The sequence below is a fragment of the Scyliorhinus canicula genome, chromosome 1 (assembly GCF_902713615.1).
Source record: "Scyliorhinus canicula chromosome 1, sScyCan1.1, whole genome shotgun sequence".
NCBI classification, from domain to species: domain Eukaryota; kingdom Metazoa; phylum Chordata; class Chondrichthyes; order Carcharhiniformes; family Scyliorhinidae; genus Scyliorhinus; species Scyliorhinus canicula.
This window is the reverse complement of record NC_052146.1, coordinates 290,922,917-290,939,121: the sequence shown is the minus strand read 5'-3', so window position 1 is coordinate 290,939,121 and position 16,205 is coordinate 290,922,917. Positions and strand designations below refer to the sequence as shown.

General features: G+C 50.8%; 1 protein-coding gene across 2 annotated transcripts in view; it reads left to right on the top strand.

Moving 5' to 3' along the window:
* pld5 (phospholipase D family member 5) overlaps nucleotides 1–16,205 on the top strand; it is a 216,564-nt gene that overhangs the window by 79,686 nt on the left and 120,673 nt on the right. For both annotated transcript variants that reach the window (XM_038815060.1, XM_038815051.1), the window contains exons 6-7: nucleotides 14,605–14,802; nucleotides 15,255–15,394. In XM_038815060.1, the coding sequence (XP_038670988.1) occupies nucleotides 14,605–14,802; nucleotides 15,255–15,394 (338 nt within the window). The remainder of the gene's footprint in view (nucleotides 1–14,604; nucleotides 14,803–15,254; nucleotides 15,395–16,205) is intronic.

Here is a 16,205-nt window from a genome sequence, read left to right as displayed (position 1 = left end):
CTGAGAGCTTTATCCACCCCGATACGGTAAGGCGCTGCTCCCTCGCGGTACACCCCGCTAACCAGAAAATCTCCCTGTCCTCCTGATCCCACTCCGTGGCGATCCGGGGGTACTGCACCGCCACCCTCACCATCCAGGGCGTAGAGTTCAGTGGCTTCCGCCTCTGCGTCCTCCACAACCTCTGCGCTGCCTTGCTACTCAGCCTGGACTTCCAGTGCAACCTCCAGAGCCTAACCCTGAAATCTGGTGGACCCCTTACTGTCTGCGGCCTCACAACCCTGAAGGTCGACCTGCCTTCTCTGTTTGCGAACCTCACCCTGGATTGCAAACCCGTCGCCACCAGGAGCAGACCGTACAGCGCCCAGGACAGGACCCTCATCAGGTCTGAGGTCCAGCGGCTGCTACGGGAAGGTATTATCGAGGCCAGCAACAGCCCCTGGAGAGCTCAAGTTGTAATTGTAAAAACTGGGGCGAAAAACAGGATGGTCGTCGACTGCAGTCAGACCATCAATCGGTACACGCAGCTCGACGCGTACCCTCTCCCACACATATCTGATATGGTCAATCAGATTGCACAGTACCGGGTCTTCTCGACAGTGGACCTAAAATCTGCCTACCACCAGCTCCCTATTCGTAAGGCAGAACGCCCGTACACCGCGTTTGAAGCAGACGGCCACCTTTACAATTTCCTTAGGGTTCCCTTTGGCGTCACCAATGGGGTCTCGGACTTCCAACGGGAGATGGACCGAATGGTTAACCGATACGGACTGTGGGCCACCTTCCCGTACCTGGACAATGTCACCATCTGCGGCCACGACCAGCAGGACCACGACGCTAACCTTTCCAAATTCCTCCACACTGCCAAACTCCTCAACATAACCTACAACAAGGAGAAGTGCGTGTTCAGCACTAACCGATTAGCCATCCTCGGCTTTGTGGTTCAAAATGGGGATCTAGGGCCCGACCCCGATCACATGCGCCCCCTCATGGAACTCCCCCTCCCCCACTGTCCCAAGGCCCTCAAACGATGCCTGGGGTTCTTCTCGTACTATGCCCAGTGGGTCCCTAACTATGCGGACAAGGCCCGCCCACTCATTCACTCCACCGTTTTCACACTGACGGCCGAGGCTCACCAGGCCTTCAACCGTATCAAAGCTGACATCGCCACGGCCGCAATGTACGTGGTCGACGAGACGCTCCCCTTCCAAGTCGAGAGCGATGTATCAGACGTCGCTCTGGCCGCCACCCTCAACCAGGTAGGCAGGCCCGTGGCATTCTTTACCCGCACCCACATGCCTCTGAAATTCAGCACTCCTCCATCGAGAAGGAGGCCCAAGCCACAGTAGAAGCTGTGTGGCATTGGAGGCATTACCTGGCCGGCAGGAGATTCACTCTCCTCACTGACCAACAGTCGGTTGCCTTCATGTTTAACAACACAAAGCGGGGCAAAATCAAAAATGATAAAATCTTGAGCTGGGGGATCGCGCTCTCCACCTACAATTATGAGATTTTGTATCGCCCCGGTAAGCTCAACGAGTCCCACGACGCCCTATCCCGAGGTACATGTGCCGGAGCACAAGTGGACGGACTCCTGACCTGACACGACAGCCTCTGCCACCCAGGGGGTCACCCGTTTTTTTCACTTCATAAAGGCCCGCAATCTGCCCTACTCCATCGAGGAGGTCAGGGCTATCACCAGAGACTGCCAGGTCTGCGCGGAGTGCAAGCCGCACTTCTACCGGCCAAACCGAGCCCACCTGGTGAAGGCCTCCCGCCCCTTTGAACGCCTCAGTGTGGATTTCAAAGCGCCCCCTCCCCTGCACCGACCGAAACACGTACTTTCTTAACATGGTCGACGAATACTCCAGATTCCCCTTTGCCATCCCATGCCCCAATATGACATCTGCCACCGTCATCAAAGCCCTCAACACCATCTTCGCTCTGTTCGGTTTCCCCGCCTTCGTCCACAGCGACCGGGGATCCTCATTTATGAGTGATGAGCTGCGCCAGTACCTGCTCAGCAGGGGTATCGCCTCGAGCAGGACGACCAGCTACAACCCCTGGGGAAACGGGCAGGTAGAGGCCGTCCATCTGGCCCTACGGTCCAGAAATCACCCGGCCTCCCGCTGGCAAGAGGTCCTCCCTGACGCCCTGCCCTCCATTCGGTCGCTCCTTTGCACTGCGACTAACGAAACTCCCCATGAACATCTCTTTGCCTTCCCCAGGAAGTCCACCTCCGGGGTTTCGCTCCCAACGTCGCTGGCAGCTCCAGGAACTGTTCTCCTCCGCGTGCGGCTCCACAAAGCGGACCCGTTGGTCGAGAGGGCACAGCTACTTCACACGAACCCGCAGTACACCTACGTGGCGTACCCCGACGGCCACCAAGACACAGTCTCCCTCAGGGACCTGGCGCCAGCTGGGACCCCACACACCGGCCCCTCTGCCCTGGCGCCACCCCCCTCCCCCCAGCGCACCCCACCACAGCCCCCGCTCCAGGACGATCCGTCCTCCCCTTGGTCTCACCCGGGGATGAAGATGAGGTTGACACGCTCCTGGAGTCACCGACACCCGAACCGACGCCTGCATCGCCACCGGGACTGCGGCGCTCGCAAAGAAGGATCAAGGCGCCCGATCGTCTGAGTTTGTAAACTTTTCCTAAAATGTTAAACATCTTCATGTAAATAGTCTTTCACCACCCCCGCTGGACTCTTTTTTAACAGGGGGTGAATGTGATAGTCACCACTGTTGTATTGTATATATCGCATATAAGGTGTGTTACGGTAAGGCCCCTGTACTACAGGTAAGGGGGTAGATCCCTGCCTGCTGGCTCCGCCCAGTAGGCGGAGTATAAATGTGTGGGCTCTCCGAGCTGCAGCCAAGTCCTAGGTTTTAGAGCTTTGACATGAGCTTGGCTGGGATTATGGTGTTGAAGGCGGAGCTGTAGTCAATAAATAGGAGTCTGATGTAGGAGTCCTTGTTTTCGAGATGCTCTAGGTATGAGTGTAGGGCCAGGGAGATGGCGTTTGCTGTAGACTGATTGCGACAGTATGTAAATTTCAGTGGATCAAGGCGTTCTGGGAGTATGGAGGTGATGCACTTCATGACCAACCTCTCGAAGCACTTCATTACGACTGAAGTCAGGGCCACCGGACGGTAGTTGAGGCACCTTGCCTGGCTCTTCTTTGGCACCGGTATGTTGGTAGTCTTCTTGAAGCAGGTGGGGACCTCGGATTGGAGTAGGGACAGGTTAAAGATGTCCACGAACACCTCTGCCAGCTGGTCCGTGCAGGCTCTGAGTGCACGACCAGCGATCCCATCCGGGCCCGTCGCCTTCCGAGGTTTCACTTTCAGGAAGGCCGATCTGACTTCGGAAGGTGTGATGGTGGGTATGGGTGTGTTATGGGCTGCTGGGGCACTCGACAGCGGATTGTTGGTTACCTGCTCGAACCGAGTATAGAATGCATTGAGTTCATCGGGGAGGGGTGCGCTGCTGCCAGAGATACTGCTTGGCTTCGCTTTGCAGCCCTTATGTTGTTTAGCCCTTGCCACAACCGCCGAGAGTCTGTCTGTGACTAGCTTGGTTTGATATTCTCTCTTGGCATCTCGGATGGCTTTGCGGAGGTCGTACCTGGATTTCTTGCATAGGTCAGGGTCATCTGAGTTGAACGCCTCAGATCTGTCCTTCAGTAGGGGGTCAATCTCGCGGTTGAGCCATGGTTTCCGGTTGGGGAACGTACGTACTGCTTTCTTTGGCACGCAGTCGTGCACACGTTTGCTGATGAAGTCTGTGACGGTGGTGGCATACTCATTTAAGTTGGTCGCTGAGTTCTTAAATATGGACCAGTCCACTGTCTCTAAGCAGTCACGTAAGAGCTCTTCTGTTTCCTCGGATGTGTGCCAGTGTAGCAGGTTTATTTTTGCCACAATCTAAATCACGAGCGAAGGTAGTTTGGAAGATAGAAGAAAATGAGCTGAGGGTTTCCTCACAGAAGTATGTGCAGCAGTAATAAAAATGTGTCTGTTATCCGTGTCTTGTGACTCTCGAATATCTGGTGATTATCATTTGCGGCTCTGAAGTTCAGAAGGTTTGGGACTGCCCTTCAACAATGCCAATCTGAAGTTCTCCTAATTCCTGTTTGGGAGAGGCAATTGCAGTACCTCCCACAGACTCTTTATATGGTGCTTGAGGGACCAGAAGGGAGGAAAACACATCTGCAAATCTGGCCAAATGAGAGTATGATGAATGTGGTGCTTTGTACAACGCTGCTTCCAACTGGAAGTAGCTCGGTAAGAGTTGGTGGTGATCCGACGGCGACTCGTGGGAACGGAAGTCCATGTCTGGGATTTTCCGCAGCCCCCGTGGCGTGCTTCGTGGAGGCGGCCACCATTGGCTGGGAGAAGGGGGGCGCAGGATCTTCTGGTCCCACTGGTGTCAGGGGGTTTTCCATTGTATCCCCCCCCCCCCCCCCAGAAGATCCACAGAGGGGATCGCTGTCTGCGGGACCGGAAGATACCGTCGGTGGGAGCAGCAGGGGATTTCCGGCCTCCGACTTTTATTCTTTGCCGTCGCGGTAGCAATGTTTGGGTCTAAGAATTGACCTCGATGTAGTTTGTTTTCTGCCGGAGAGCATGTAGGATATGCAGCTAATCTCCTGTCAGATCGAAAGATAGGAGATGTTACAATTTTAAAGCATACTAATTGGATTTATTTGTGATTAGGAATGATTCTCAGACGCAACAAGTAATACAACCAAATTATTAAACAATGCAATGCTTCAATGGGAGAATTACCTTGCGTTTTTTAAAAAAGTATTTATCCTTGAGATGCAATTGCCACTGGCAAGGCAATATTTAACACCCGAGTTGCCCTGATGATATTAAGACTCCATCCCATCAATGCATGTAGGTCTGGCCGTGGGTGACAGGCTTATCTCCCATGCAAGATATTAGTTGGATTTTAAATGACACAATGGCATCGCTCACAGATATTTTCCTGGTGTCAGCCCACAAGTTTCCATTTCCTCAAAATTGGTTTTATTTTTAAGCCAGCATGGCAGACTCACATTTTAGATGTGGGTGGTCGAAGGGGATTTTTAACCCACTCGCTCCTCCTGAAGATTTTCCTCATATTTATTCCTTCTCAGATTGTGGGTGTCGCTGGCTGGGCCGAGCGTTTCTCGTGTATCCCTAATCGCCCTTGAACATGGGTGGCTTACCCGGCCATTTCAAGGGGGCAGTTAAGGGTCAAGCAAGCGGCAGTGGGTCTGGAGTCGCATGCAGGCCAGACAAGGTAACGATGGCAGATTTCCCACCCCGAAACACGTTGGAGAACCCGAGGGGTTTTTAATGACAATTGATGGTCGTTTCGTGGTCCCCATTACTGCATGCTAATGTTTGATTCCAAACTTCATGAATTGAATTTGCATTCTACCAGCTCTGGCGGTGGGATTTGAACCTCTGTCCCCAGAACATCAGCCTGGCCACTGGATTATGGCACCACCCGTGCAGAGACATTTGAAAATTGGGAAACAATGGCTGCACTATTGCCCAAGGCCAAGGTCTCATGCAAGGCCTCTTAGCCTGCCCTCCATTTCATGTGGGAGTCTGCTTAAATTTGCTGACTGGCGTCCTATTCCGATTGCAGAACCCCAGTATGACAATTAGCAAGTAGAAATGGCTGGAGTGTGTTATTGTGTACACTTTGCTCACCTGTGCTCGGTATTTGAGATGCCTCCAGTGGCGTGTTTAAGGTTAGGTTAGGCTGCTCCTCTCCCGAGACCCGAAAACCTTCAGCCTGTTGCTGAGGCCTTTCCTCCAGATCAACTCCGCCCCCTGCCATTTTTCCACCCTTTCCACGAGGGGTGCGCCCAAAACCGGCAGGCAGTCTTCAACACAAGGCCTGAACAGGAAATTGTTGAGTCCCTTCAGTCCAGGCCCCCCTCGATGCTGGCTTCTGGTGAGCACTGTGCTTTCCTCACGGGCCGTGCTCGATTCGGGTAGAAATGGAAGATCAGCCCCCATGAACCTTGACTGGCTAGTCCAGTGTCATAACCACTGGGCAACCATACGTCAACTGGATCCAAAGTCTCAACACCTGCCACATGGGGTGGGCCAGTCTGGTTGGACATATTTTGGAGGTTCCGTCACTGCCCCCCCCTCGCACTGCTGTCGCCAGTCACCCATCCTCAGGGAGCACCACCGTCCCACCCCAGTTAGAAGGTGATCAGATTCTTCATTATCCCAATTGGATAATTCCTCACCGTCGGTCAAACAGCCCTTCATCCCATCTCCAATATCAAACGGTCAAAGAACCTGCCAATGGCTTTATTCTCCCGTCGTGGAAATTGTTGGTGAGCGTTTGGAATTTGGCATTCTTGGGTTTGTCCTGATCTGTGCAAGATGGAAAGCTTCGGCAACATGACTTTGTTTTCAGCCAAATATTTTTTTACTGACCCTGCGCCTTTTCCCTTGAATGGCACCCGGCAACGTTCTGGAGATCAATCTCCATGTGCTGCAGACGTCAGACTACTGGAGGGTTGGTAATCAGACCGTCAAAACCCTCTTCCTACACCTCATAGTCCAAGCATCTTTAACTAATACACCATTAGAAAAAAATCTGCTTCTCCGTGCCTTTCATTATAAAAATGCCTGACTATTGCTTTTAAAACCTATTTAGAGTTATGAGCCGAGCGAAATTAAAATTCGACATTTGTTACAGGCTGCATGAGACAGATTGGCCTTTCAGTCAGTGCAATCCTTCCGACTAACATATTAACGTGAACTTAGCTCTCTTTTTTTGTAAGTTATTGGGAACAATTCACAGAAAATGTAATTAAATGAGATTGAAGTTTAATCTTTCATTTTTATTTAAGCCACAGATGCCTGAAGAGAATTCCTGGCCTGTGTCCAATTGTATTCCCATAAAAATGATCCATTGCCTGCTCATATTTACCATGAATATGTACTGTAGTTTATGGCTTTGTGTTTTCTTGGGGCACAAGGACATTAGATATAGGAGCGGCAGTCAGTCTATGTGCCTGCTACACCATTCAATAAAGTCATGGCTGCTCTTCGAACTCAACTCGATCTTCCTGCACCTCCCCTTAGTACCCTAAAATCTATCGACCTCTCTCTTGAATACGCGCCATGATTGAGAATTCACAAACCCTTTTGTGAGGAAGTCTACTCCCCATCACAATTCTAAATGGCTGACCCCTTATCCTGAGTCAGTCACCCCGGCCATCTGGGGGGGGTGGGGGGGGGGGGGGGGGGGGGGGGGGAGCGTTTCCTCAACATCTATACTGTCAAGCTCTTTAAGCATCTTTGCATCAGCTCTCATTCTTCTAAACCCCGAGAAATATTGTTTTTTTTCCCTCCATCTCTCCTCATAGGATAATCCCCATATCCCAGGAACCGCTCTATAGGACCTGAGGTGGACTTCCTGTAGGACAAGCATATTGTTCCTTGGGTAAAGAGGCCAAAACTACACCGCTACAGCTGTGGCCTCACCAATGCCCTCTTTAACTGTAGTAAAACCCTTTTTTTTCACTCTTGCACTCCGATGCCTTTGGATCAAAAAGCAATTTGCCTTTCTTGCTCTCCCAGGATGTTAATTGTCTGTGGTTCTCTACATGCAAACATTACCCAGCTTCTCGCCATATTAAAAACATTCTGCTCTTTTTTAATCATTCCTGCCAAAGTGGATAGCGTTTCTACTTTGCCACCTGGTATTCCGTCTGTCATGTTATTGCCCATTTGCCTAACCCACTGACAATCCCTCCACAGTTGATGAGCATCCTCTTCACTGCTTATCACCTGCTAACTTGGCATGGCATGCAGTGGCGTAGTGGTAAAATCACTGGGCTGGTAATCCAAAGGCCGGGCTTTGGGGACATGAGTTCAAGTTCCACCATGGACTTTAAATTCCATTGGCAAATCTGGAATTGAAAGCTGGTCTCAGTAATGGTCACTGCGAAACGATTATCAATTGCTATAAAAACCCATCTGATTTGCTAGTGCCTTGTGGGGAACAAAATCTGCCATTCTTATCCAGTCTGGGCTTACATGTGACTTCAGGCCCAATGTGGTCGATACTTAACTGCCCTTCTGATGGTAGTTCAAGGGCAATTAGGGATGGGTAACAAATGCTGGCCCAGCCAGTGACGCTCACATCAATTAAAGAATTTTTTTAAATTGTAAGAAAACTTGTTTACGTGGCACTCGACCCCGCCTCCCCCCTCACCGAAATCATTAATATAGGGCGCGATTTAACGGGAAAGGTTCTAAGTCAAATCGGGCACGACTTCCGGGTGCTTCCCGACGGTCAAGCTGACGAGACCGCGGCCCGTATTTAGCGGCACTTAGCGCCAGAAACAATCCCCCAAAAGCTTCACGGCAGAACTGGCTGTTCTACCAGTCAATTCTCTGGAACCATGCCTGCAGCAACTCCTCCATGCCCACACATGCCACCTGCCATAGACCCCCCCCCCCCCCCCCCCCCCCCCCCCCCCCCCCCCCCCCCCCCCCCCCACCCCCCCCCCCCACACCGATGTATCAAGCGTGCGACTCACCATGCCCCCTCTCTGTCCCCGCAGGAGATGCTGGCCCAAGAAAGACGGGAAAGGGCTCACAGACAGACGGTGGGGTCCTCACCCCCGACGAGGTCAGGGCCCTGGAGATTCCGGGATTGGCCGAGGAGAGAGCGGTCACCCAGCGATCAGAGGTGAGGAACCCTGCACCTAGGTGACCTGTCTCAAGTGAGTTGTTCATGTCAGACAGAACGATCTTTCCCTCTCACTGACCACATGTCCATTCTCCTGCAGGATCGCCACCTGATGGAGCCGGGCCATCTGCACCCCCACCCCTCCCTCACACCCGCCACCAAGAAAACATTTCGGAGGGAGATCCGAGGAGACCATCATTGGGGTATCACAGCTGCCATCTCTACCCTCCACCGGCGACGTTAGTGAACAGACGTCTGGGGCACAATCTGGAGGGAACAACACAGTTGCTGATGCACGTCAGGTGGAGGCAGGAACATCCAAGGGTGTCAGCAGTTGGAGCTCTGCTGGATCCCAGGACTTTGCTGAGTGGCAGTCAGATGCCGAGTCTCTGGACAAGGCTTGTGTCCCAGAGACAGGTGGACATTGCCTGAGGCACTGCAGAGTGTGGCCTAGACACTGAGTAGCACCGCCAAGGGCATCAATAATATGGTGTAGACAATGGGGAGGTCCCAGAAATGGCAAAGCAGGCTGGCGCAGAGGCCTCTGGAGCTCACTCCAGCTGCCCCTCTGTCCCATGGAGACCCCCTGGGCCCTATGAGCACCGTCCAGGTGGAAGGAGTGCTGGAGGCCGACCTGGTGCCTGCCACCAGGGAAATAATGGCGGTCTGCACCTCACCTGAATCCACCCTCCTGACACCAGCGCCTCTCCAGGAGAGCGTACAGAATAGGGTGGCATGACGATGCCAGTGACACCGGTACGTTGGCCGGGGTCCTCCGGCTCCAGGTCCCCCAGAGGATGACTACCAAGGGCATCAAAGGCCACAGGGCGCAAGAAGCAGCTAGCTGCCTCCACCTCTGATGTACATCCTGGGGATTCAGCTACACATAGCAGCAGAGCACGGAAGATGAAGAAGATTACGGATAATTGATCGGGCCCTGGGGGGGGGGGGGGGGGGGGGGGGGGGGGGGTGGGGGGTCCACTATCAGTAGCGAGGGACAATAGGGGTTTTGAATGTTCACTATGCTAACATGTTACACCTGATACATGTGAACATGTGAAGCCTCTGTCACGTTAACCTTCACAGTGGGCCCACAACTCCGGCTGCCCACCGCTCTCCCCACTCCCCGGACACAGTGGTCCCACAGCAAGAGCCCCTGAAGCAGGCACAGAGTGGGTGTGAGCTTGCTGTCAGCAGGAAAACAGGAGGAAGATTTTGACAAAGACTGAGGAGCACAAGAGCTTACCTCCTTCCTCCGGCTGTTCCTGTAGGTCCTTCCCGGGTTCATCTTTCCATTTTTCCATGTCCCTACTCCTCCTCCAGCACATCACCAGGTTGTGGAGGGCACAGTAGACCACCACAAAGGGGAGACCCCCCTAGGGGATGTACTGCAATGCACCACCAGAGCAGTCCAGGCATCGGAACTGTATTTTGAGCAGTCCAATGCACCGCTCAGTGTCAGCACAGGTGGTAACATGGGCCTCGTTATATCGGGTCTCCGCATTAGCCTCCACACTGGCGTCATCAGCCAGGACCTCAGCGGGTACCCCTTATTCCCCAAGAGCCAACACGTCATTCTGGGGTAGTCCCCGTAACAACGATTTGAAAATCAACTATGTAACATTCCACATATCACACTAACCATTAAACAACAAGGAAACGTTCCACACTGGTACAATACAAATCTACACCAAACACATGGTATCATCCCTCGCAGGTTCCTCAATATAGATGGAGGATAAGCCTGAGAATGTGTTATGTCCAAAACTCTGTCGTAGAAATGATCGGTCCATCAATACATTACTTGTTCCACATTTCAGTGCCATTCTGCATCCAGGAGCCAGAGCTAAGCAGGCCCACACCTTCCAGGGGCTAGTTTAGCACAGAGGCCTAAACAGCTGGCTTGTAATGCAGAACAATGCCTGCAGCGCGGGTTCAATTCCTGTACCAGCCTCCCCGAACAGGCACCGGAATGTGGTGACTTTTCACAGTAACTTCATTGAAGCCTACTTGTGACAATAAGAGATTATTATTAGATATATTATTATACCAGCAACGAAAACAACAACAATCTGTGAAAGTATTTCTTCAATGGCGTTAGCAGGTGGCACATTTGGATCAATGTCGCACACCAGGTCCCATAGCGTGGTCTTCCTTCAAATCGGATTGCCCTCTGGACTCATAGTCCCCCTGAGCCCGATGTTCCAGGACCCAGGTATCTTTGAAAAGATTGTCCTTCTTTCCGGCAACAGCAGCCTCCAGGCATTTGCAGCCACCAGCAGGAGCAGAAAACACAACGTGCAGCTGTGAAATGCTCTCGCAGCTAACAGTGCCAATTCCTTATTAGCAGTAGCCTTCAGCTAAAGGGATTTAAAGTGACCTTCAGTATATAACTACGAACAGGGCTCTGTCCTGGAAAGGTTTGGTAGGACAGACAGGTGTAGTTCCCCCTGTTATGGGTATACGCAATATTTAACGATGGCTTGAAGGCCCTCCAGATGCTAAGCCCCTCAGCCCAGGGAGACCCGTTGCCTATGGCACCCAGCCTCCCGACCAGGTCCGTCCCCGCCCCCACCCAGAGCACTGGGCTGCATGCCGGGGAATGGAAATAGCTACTCGTCTCCTCCAATCCCATCAGCAGCCATTGCGCTAGCTTCCTGATTTTAAATAGGAGTGTTAAATAGTGTCCGCGTGACCTCTCGCGGGGGGGGGGGGGGGCTGATTAGTTCCCAGCAGACCGTTGGATTGGGCTTCCATTTCATTAATGAGATGAGGATTGCTCTTAATTGGTGTCTCACCACATTTGAGCGGATCTAGAACCCGCCACCAGGTGCGGGCCGGTTAGCTAGCGAACCAATTCGTGCCTGGCATGGATCCTGACTTCGGCTTCTCCCGCGATTTCACCAGAGTGCCAGGATCAGCGCCGGGTGCAACGTGGCCATTAAATCGCCCCCATACATTCTAAATTGCTGAGGTCCATATACCTTGTGGTATCTTGAAACCTGCCACGCCTGAAATGTCCAATTTATTCCTACTCTCAGTTGTCTGTCCATTTATCCCTGTTATATTTTAAATAATTATCTAAAATATATATATTACTCTTGAATCCACCAGGATGATAAAATGACCAATAGTCTTCTTGTTGAAAGATTAACTATTTTATGAGTAATAAAATAATAAGCTGTGAGTCCTTTTACTCAATACTAAACAATAAAAGAAATAAAGTGCAATACAGATAACTATATAACGATACACTATTATAACAAGCTAGTTCTAACTTCTCTCACTCCAGCTATTCTATGTCTTGCTTGTTCACTGTTCTGAATCACATCATCATGTGACTTAGAAAAGGCAGGAATCCAGGGCGCGATTCTCCGCCCCCCACGATGGGTCGGAGAATAGCGGGAGGGCCTTCCCGACATTTTTTCCGCCCTCCCGCTATTCCCCCCCCCCCGCCCAAACATTGTTTGTCAAACATGATTTCCCTTTCGTAAATCCAATCTGATTCTGCTTCATCATATTATGATTTTCTCAAGTGCCTTGTTTCCATCTCCCTAATAAAATATTTGTGTAGCTTTTAAAATCAATAATTCAAAAGACAGTGAAATTCCTTTTGATAGTGTATTCTCAGTCCAGTTTTGGGAAAGGCTGCATTCTTGTGTCTCCTTGTATCAGCTGTGGGTCACTTCATGGAATGATTGTCTCTGATTCAGGAAGTGTTGGGTTGTAGCCCCTGAAGGTTCAGCATGAAGAACTAGGTCACTGCTCTAGTGCAGAACTGAGAGACTGTTGGAGGTGCCAACTTTTGAAAGGGATGGTAAACTGAGGCCTGTGTGCTTTCTAAGGTGGATGCAAAAGATCCCATGAAACTGTTTTGAGGACAAACAGGCGAGATATCTCCGGTGACCCTGGCCATTAGTTGCTTCTCCAGAAACATCATTAAAACAGGTTATCTGGTCTTCAGCAGACATTGTACTTAACCACAATCTGTAACCTCATGGCCTGGCATTTCCCCAACTCCACCATTATCATCAGGCCAGGGCATCAACCCTGGTTCAATGAAGAGCGCAGGAGGGCAAGCCAGGAGCAACAGCCGGCCTACAGAAACATGAGGTGTCAACTGGGTGAAGCTACAACACAGGACTACTTGAATGTTTTAACAGCAGAAGCAGCATGCGGCGGACAGTAAGCGATCCCACCCCGCGTGGATCAGATCTGAGCTCTGCAGTCCAACTACATGCGGTTGTAAACGGTGATGGACAATTAAACATCTAATTGGATGAGGAGGTTTCTCAAATATCCCCACCCTCAAAGATGGGGGAGCGCAGCACATCAGTGCAAAAGATGAGGCTGAAGCATTTGCAGTAATCTTCAGCCAGAAATGCCAAGTGGTTGATCCATCTCGCAAAATGCACCATCTCGCACATTTCAGGATTAAATCGGTGATGAACAATAATGCTGGCCTAGCCAGCGACACCCCACATCTCGTGAATGGAATTTTTTAAATCACGTTGCCACTCCTGGCAGCACAAATTGGCTGTTTTCTACATTACGATAGTGAACACACTTACCTGATTAGCTGTTAAACATTTTGCAATGCCCTGCGTTCATAAAAGAGGCTGTATGAATGGAAATCCTTTTTTTAAAGCACTGCCAGGTCCATTGTTGTCCAGCGGTGAAGGCTCCCCCTCTCAGAACAATCTGTCCATTTCACTTGTAATTCAGCCATAGATGTTTATAGACCTTTCGCTCGGATGTCACAGTGCAGCAGGGTAGCATGGTGGTTAGCATAAATGCTTCACAGCTCCAGGGTCCCAGGTTCGATTCCCGGCTGGGTCACTGTCTGTGTGGAGTCTGCACGTCCTCCCCCTGTGTGCGTGGGTTTCCTCCGGGTGCTCCGGTTTCCTCCCACAGTCCAAAGATGTGCGTGTTAGGTGGATTGGCCATGCTAAATTGCCCGTAGTGTCCTAATTAAAGTAAGGTTTAGGGGGGGGGGGGGGTTGTTGGGTTATGGGTATAGGGTGGATACGTGGGTTTGAGTAGGGTGATCATGGCTCGGCACAACATTGAGGGCCGAAGGGCCTGTTCTGTGCTGTACTGTTCTATGTTCTAGTGGTTAGCACTGCTGCGTCTCAGCGCCGGGGACACGGATTCAATTCTGACCTTGTTTGACTGTGTGGAGTTTGCACATTCTCCTATGTCTCCGTGGGTTTCCTGGTGCTCAGGTTTCCTCCCATAGTCCCAAGATGTGTAGGTGAGGTGGATTGTCCATGCTAACACTTGACGCCATTGTGTCCAAAAGATGTGCAGGTTACAGGATTATGGGGATAATAATAATCTTTATTGTCACAAGTAGGCTTACATTAACACTGCAATGAAGTTACTGTGAAAATCCCCTAGTCGCCACATTCCAGCGCCTGTTCGGGTACGCAGAGGGGATAGGGTGTGGGAGTGGGCCTAAGTAGGGTGCTCTTTCAAAGGGTCGGTGCAGACTCGATGGGCTAAATGGCCTCCTTCTGCACTGTGGGGAGCCTATGATTCTCTTTCAGTTGCAGCGCGTGTCATAGGAGAGGTCAAGGTTGACAGTTCCCACTTGCTGAAGTTTAGAACAGATGTGCGAGGCAAGTTTGTTACATAGAGGGTGGTAAATATATGGAACGCGCTGCCTGGGGAGGTGGTGGGAGCATGTACGATAGCGGAATTTAAGGGGCATCTGGACACATATATGAATACGGTGGTCATGGAAGGACACCGTAAATGCAGACGTTTTAGTTTAGGCAGGTACCAAGGTCGACGCAGGCTGGGAGGGCCGAAGCGTCTGATCCTGTGCTGTATTGTTCTTTGCCACGTTGCCTTGAACAGAATTTTTTTCGATCCCACAGATGAAAGAGCTGGGTATCATCGTGTACAACTGCAGCTGCCTTGGCCTGGACCTACACAAAGTCTTCTCTGTGTATTGGCAGCTAGAGTACCGGGACTCCGCACCCGAAATCTGGTCAAAGAAACTATTTGGTGTCTCCAGCTTGCATTCCCCTCTCAAACTACAGCTGAACGGGATGGAGGCTGAGGCCTACCTGGCCGTAAGTAAAGTTTCATTTTGATGCTCTTTGTACCAGCAGCTATGTCAGAGAACGGAGCAGGCACGCACTTTGTGAGACCCCCCCCCCCCTCATTAATCCCAAAGTAAGTATTAAGCACTGGGTACAGCTGGCTTTGTAATGGGACTCGAGGTCTTTGTGTCGGTCCCCTCAAACTTTGCCATGGTTAACACGTGGTCCACGAGAGACATCTGTCCTTGTGCATGTTCCAATGCAGCACATGCTGAAGGCCTGGAGCTGCACTGGAACTCTGGAGTATTCAGAGATAAGGCTCCACTTCATCTCGGGGGAGATAATACTTTGCACATGGCCAGCCGTCCAAAACTAGCCTTGGCCACTGTTGAGAAAAGTGAATGGAACCAGAAGCGAATGTCTACAAAAGATTGGTGTAACCTTACTTTATGCCTGCTAATTCACGTTTTCTCTCTGGACAGACGTCTCCTGCATCTTTATGCCCGAGTGGCCGCACCAAAGATATTGATGCCGTTCTCCGGGTTATTGCCAATGCTCAGAGGTTCATCCATGTGGCCGTCATGGATTTCCTGCCTCTTGTCAACCGCACTAATGTTCAGAGGTCAGTAAGACTTGCTCACTCCCTCCGTTAATTTAGATATTTCACCACTAGAAATGTGTAGTTTATTCTTATTGGGGCTCTCCGATTCTCTACGAGAGAACATTGGCTTCAAATGTCTCCAAAGTACATCACCTGTGTTCATACTCGGCCTTGATTTTGATTCCCAACGGCACCGAATTAGCTGCCGGGGTGGTTGTCAAACACCACAATGGCCAATCTGGAAGAGGGTCGGCAAGCGATCCCTTGATCCTGACCTCTCTTGTTCAAATGTGCGTCCGCCTGGACATGTGGATTGGACTCGACTGGGATGCTGAAGCACGAAAAGCTCACCTACGAAAGAATGGTAGAGGCCGCAGCCAGCATCCTGCAGTCAAACCCCGGCATCAGACCGTACCTTCAGCAGATGATGGGGGGGGGGGCAGGAAATGGAGGGGTAAGAAATAAACACACAGCTTACTTTGCAAAAACTAGCTGCAGCGAATTTAATACAAGTGCAGCGTCCCTCAATGTCAATATGCAAGAGCCACATTTATAAACTGGTAACATGAACCTGGATCTGCTCTGAACAAATCAATGCAATTTACTGTTCATTTCCAGTCTGAAATTACTTGAAGTTGTGGGAGACTAAACAAATGAATTCTCATTACGCTGACAGTACGCAGGAAACCAAGATACTCAAAAGCCAAATTACTGATTGATGAAAGAACCACGTTATTTAGAAAGTCATTTGCAGAGATAATATCTAATTTTGGAAGTATTTGAGACATTATAATCTGAATCTTTGATCAGCCCACATCCTTGATGTCTAATT